The sequence below is a fragment of the Lolium rigidum genome, chromosome 1 (assembly GCF_022539505.1).
Source record: "Lolium rigidum isolate FL_2022 chromosome 1, APGP_CSIRO_Lrig_0.1, whole genome shotgun sequence".
In the NCBI taxonomy this organism is placed as follows: Eukaryota; Viridiplantae; Streptophyta; class Magnoliopsida; order Poales; family Poaceae; genus Lolium; species Lolium rigidum.
The window spans coordinates 203,268,035-203,273,416 of NC_061508.1; the positions used below are offsets into that span (position 1 = coordinate 203,268,035).

General features: G+C 48.8%; 1 protein-coding gene across 1 annotated transcript; it reads left to right on the forward strand.

Moving 5' to 3' along the window:
- The first annotated feature begins 1,456 nt into the window (after nt 1–1,456).
- On the forward strand, nt 1,457–4,529 carry LOC124688292 (polyphenol oxidase I, chloroplastic-like). The gene is made up of 2 exons (XM_047221988.1): nt 1,457–2,429; nt 3,198–4,529. The coding sequence occupies exons 1-2, from the start codon at nt 1,458–1,460 to the stop codon at nt 4,305–4,307; spliced, it is 2,082 nt and encodes a 693-aa protein (XP_047077944.1). The 5' UTR covers nt 1,457; the 3' UTR covers nt 4,308–4,529.
- The last annotated feature ends 853 nt before the right edge of the window (nt 4,530–5,382 follow it).

Sequence of the window (5,382 nt, forward strand, 5' to 3'; positions counted from 1 at the left end):
GTTGTCGGATCGCGAGATCCGTCATCTAGTCCTGGCTACGAGTCAGGAAGACATTGTTGCCGGTGAAAACCGAGTCGTTTGGCGGGCGATGGCGGCATTCTGCGTCGTTACCATGATGTAGGCATCGTCGAGCAATGACTGTCGACCTACTCGTGTTGCTCCGGGGGAAACCCTAGTCTTTCAGACCGGATGATGGCGGCACTGTGGTATCGTTTTCGCTCTTGGGAGCATCGTTTGTGGAGCAGCGCCGGTGTACTGAGGCTATAGGAAGAGATGTCAAGTCATGCTTGGCTGATAGGTGCTACACTGAGTCATGCCTGTTCGGCAGGTGCTATGCACGACATATATTTCATGGTGTCGTCATCAACAAGACTGGCAAAGAGCTATGTGGATCTCTTCCCTGAAGATGAACTAGCGGTTTGATTGTGGTGATGAATTTTGAGTCAAGGGCAAAGGTGCTTGCCAAGGCCCAAGGGTCTGCTATGCCGAGTATGTGCTCCTGTTTTCGCCATAGGGCGATTCAGGGATGCCCTTGGTTTTTAGCTGGTGGGGCGATCGTTTATGTTTTTAGGGCAGAGAGCCTAACGACATGTTACTTCACCCATTATCGGATTTCTAGGTGTTGAGTGTTGGCATCGGGTTTGGTGATGTATGATCTTGACAAATCCTTGTTGAGTAAGATATAAATAAAAGCCGTATGCATCGCTTTGATGCAGAGGCCAGGGCTTCCCCGTTTCGAAAAAAACTGAAATTCAGTAGGTTTTATGAAGATAAACTTTCCCCCTGTTAGTTATGGAAATAAACATATTAAATTCATGTAAATATGACTGGAATGCTCTAACACAATTATTAGGATCTTTTATATTATCATGTAGAACGATAGAGAGGGAGAGAGATTGGCGGAATATATTGGATGTTGTATTGAGCCTCTCGGGGAGTATATATAGGGGTACAAGTCTTGGGAGCCAAGAAGGCTATCCTAGAGATAAGGTAGGTAGAGATTACAAATCCTAAACTACCTAATATACCTATACCAAATATATCTCTAACTGATAGAGAGAGAGATTGGCGGAATATGTTGGATGTTGTATTGAGCCTCTCGGGCGAGTATATATAGGGGTACAAGTCTTGGGAGCCAAGAAGGCTATCCTAAAGATAAGGTAGGTAGAGATTACAAATCCTAGACTACCTAATATACCTATACCAAATATATCTCTAACATATCATGCTCATATCATGTTCGTTACGGTATGTGTTTTCTGTATTACTTTGTTATTATTATCAAAACTCGCATGCGAAAGATGTTGTACCAGCAGGAATCGCACGGATATTATGATAGCTTCGTGATAAATAATAGTGGAACCCGGAGCTATTTTCCCCTTCGTACGTATGTGAGAACAAATAGAAAAAAAAACGCAGGTCACGCATACGCCACTATAAATACACATGCACGGGGCATGGGTATAAGCACGCAAATAGTAGAGCACACATTCTCTAGTATATCGGTGGACATGTCGAGCGCCTCCAGCTTCGTGTGCTCGCCTATAGCCTCGGCCTCCTCTGGATGCCTGCTTCCTCCAAGTAAGCACGGCACCGGTCCTTCGATCGGCAAGTTGCAGGGCCGCCGCCTGTCGTGCAGAGCCGCAGCCACGTCTGGTAGTGGCGGCAACGAAAACCAGCAGGTACGCCGCAACATCGACCGCCGGGACGTGCTTTTCGGCCTCTCCGGGTTCGCCGCTGTCACAAGCACAAAGCTCGGCCTCGCGCTCGCCGCTGACGCCGAGCCTGCAGTGTGCGCGAGCGTGCCCATCACGGCCGAGGTGCTGAAATGCAGCTTGACGGACGATTTCGACTGCCCCGCCGAGTACGACGCCACGAAGGTCGTCGACTTCAAGAGCCTGCCACTACCGAGTGGGCCGCCTCGCGTCCGCCGGCCGGCGCACGAGCTAGACGACGCGTACGTGAAGAAGTTCGAGGAGGCCATCCGTAGGATGAAGGAGCTGGACGAGGACGACCCGCGCAGCTTCTACAACCAGTCGGGGATCCACGAGGCCTACTGCGACAAACACTACAACGTGGTGTCGTCGGGCAGCCCCGATGTCATGTTCGACGTGCACTTCTCCTCCATCTTCGCGCCGTGGCATCGCATGTACATCTACTTCTTCGAGCGCATCCTCGGCGACCTCATCGGCGACCCCACTTTCGCGCTGCCCTACTGGAATTGGGACTCCCCGGAAGGGATGATGCTGCCCTCCATATTCCTGAATGAGTCCTCCCCGCTCTTCAACGCCAATCGCAACCAGGCACGCCTCCGCTCCTTCATGGATCTCAACCTGGGGCCCGCAAAGCAAGAAAACCTTCCTGAACCTGAGTGCACCGGCGACGCTTTATGCCTCCTGGAGAACAATCTCTACAGCATGTATCGTCAGGTGAGCAGTGCTGGCATGCGCGCGCGGCCTTTACAAAACTCACATGATTCACAGAACGATTACGGTAATAACATTTGACGCTAAATAAAGTACTGTAGAATTGTTATGTTTGTTTACTAAATTCTCATTAGATACAATACGTAATTTAGGATTACATACGAACAGTTTCTGGTAATCCAGAACTCCCAAAAATATAGGAAACTGAATATATCCTAATTAAGCAACTGAGAAAAGGAAAACAAATAGATTACTACAAGCACATTATGTACTATGTTTGGACACGACCACATAATATACCCTATTTTGTGTGAACCGTGAGATATTGAAGTGAGTTGCAAGTCATCAAGTCAATAGTTCAACGAAGGAAAGTTACGTAGTACAATTGTAGAATCTAGAAGTTACAGTGGTTCAAAATATTGGTATCTTGGATCATATCAGTTTGGCTTCGCCATATACTCATATCAGAGATCGACCTTGGATATCAGGAGATATATCGGATCCGAGATCCAACTCTGTGCCCAAATAAGTTTAATTATGTCGCGTAATGCAGCAATGCATATTTTTCTTTTCAAAATGCAGTACTATCTTGTAACTTAACGTAGTAAGTATTTACGTGATCTTTTTGAAGGGGCTCCAAACATAAGAAAGGACAAGATCTTTGTGTGGCTATGAGCATGCACCCACTGTCATGTTTTTTTTTTTTAACTGCACGGTCATGCTTATATATATATATAGGTGGTAAACTTGTGTACATGCCTCTCTTTTCAGATGACCGTGGACACGCCGGAGGAATTTTTCGGCAAAAAGTTCTGCGCGTTTGATGCGAAGTTCACCGGGTCACTGGAGAACGGGGCACACACGGCGGCACACATCTGGGCTGGGGGAGACATGGGGAGCCTGAAGACGGCGGCGCGCGACCCCGTGTTCTACTGCAACCACTCTAACGTTGATCGCATGTGGCACCTGTGGACCACCACGCTAGGTCGCGACAACCTCCCCTACCAGGAGTGGCTCGACACTAGCTTCGTCTTCTACGACGAGATGAGGCGGCCGGTGCGCATCAGTGTCCAGGACGTCCTAGACAACGGCAAGCTCGGGTACACCTACCAGGAGAAGAGGAACCTGGAGTGGTTGCAGAAGCGCCCCGTGCCGTCCACCGTAATCAACCGCCCGGTCAGCACCCAGAAACCTGTTACCCCTGCCTCGTCGTTCCCCTTAACTCTCAACAATGGCCAGAACCAGTACGTGACGGTGGCGAGGCCGCAGAAGGCCCAGGCCGCTGGCGGCAGCAGCAGGAAGGCACCGGAGGTGCTGGTGTTTGACCTTACGGTCGACCCCTGCCAGTTCGCCAAATTCAACGTGCTCCTAAACGTGCCGAGGGGCCAGGAGGGAATAGTGGGGCCCAAGAACAGCGAGTATGTAGGAAGCTTCATGTACGTTCCGCACAGCAGTGGCGACGACGATGACGGCAGCCGTTTCAGTCGCGGCCGTGGCCGCCGCGACCGGCGGGACGACGACCGCGGCCGCGGCCGTGGCGATCGTGGCCGTGATGATGACCGTGGCCGCCGCAGCGACCGTGGCCGTGGCGATCGTGGCCGTGACGATGACCGTGGACGGGGCCGTGGCGGCGACCGCGGCCGTGACGATGACCGTGGACGCGGCCGTGGCGGCGACCGCGGCCGTGACGATGACCGTGGACGCGGCCGTGGCGGCGACCGCGGCCGCATGATGGAGAACCAGGATGTGTCGTACCTCCTCAATCTGCGAGAGATCATCGCGGACCTCAACTGCGGCCGGGACACGACTCTGGACATCACGATTGTACCAATCGCGGGTGAGAAGACCCTGGTCAGGAGTGTGCGCGTCGACATCCTTTGATCGCTCAGCTGCTGCCATGGATACAAGATATTGCTCCAGCTTCCAGAACTGTATCTGCATCACGCTGTTTTTCTGAAGTTTGCCTATCTACTTCTGATTACACCATTGTATGATTTATTTTTCTTTCTTCTGAAGTTATCCTCCTCATCTTCATCATCATTCTCATATATCATTGTATCATCCTACCTTTTAATAAAGGTAAGATATCTGTGTATCGTGTTATTTCCGGGATCACTGATAGCACACACATTATAAAATATAATAATCATTGCAATAATATCAAATTACTACATCTTTGATCCAAAGGGTAAAGTAAAACCTTCCAAATTGCATAGTCACATGGACTAGCTCAAATAAATTGCTCAGAACGAACACAGTGGAAAGTAAATCATCACTGAGCCTTCATCATCTTCATGTGCCACAGGCAGTCATGTTGAATGTAGACTCGAGATCCTACCAAGTACTTCTCCTCAGAAAATCCTACACGTTTGAATATGCAGCCCCACGAATGGAGGTCAGTACAATGATGTATTGACAAATGACACTTATTTGGTGGCAATTTTAGACATGACCATCTACATGATATTTGGCAAGTGGAGACTTAGGCTAGTTTGCATAAAGCCAATTTTATCCTATATTTTTATTTAAAACAAAACATTTTATAAATTTTTTAATGATGTCATAAACAGTACCATGGTTACATCTCAAATGTACTATTAGACAGTTGCTACTCAATTTTTAACTCATTCAGAAAATAATGATGAGATTCTTCTGTACATTCCCTGCCTAGAAAGCTCAAATTGTCCATAACCGGGGACACAACTAAGATCTTAGGTTTACTCTCGAGAGGTTGTGCACTTTCACCTTACGACCCACCCTTCCCAAGAGAAGAATGAGACAAGACCTTTCAGAAGAAGGTTTCAACCATACTAGCTAGACTCGTTCCCATCTGCCCACCACCCTCTGTCTAGCAAACAAGTTGAACCTCACAACTTACTTAATCCCGGCAGAGCCCATAATACCATAAGGCTGCACTGGAAGCTATCTAAAACATGGACGACATAATAATCTCTTT

Coding starts and splice junctions, on each gene's coding strand:
- LOC124688292 (XM_047221988.1), top strand. CDS start 1,458: ATGGGTATAAGCACGCAAATAGTAGAGCACACATTCTCTAGTATATCG. Junction 2,430..3,197: donor TCTACAGCATGTATCGTCAG/GTGAGCAGTGCT, acceptor CTCTCTTTTCAG/ATGACCGTGGACACGCCGGA.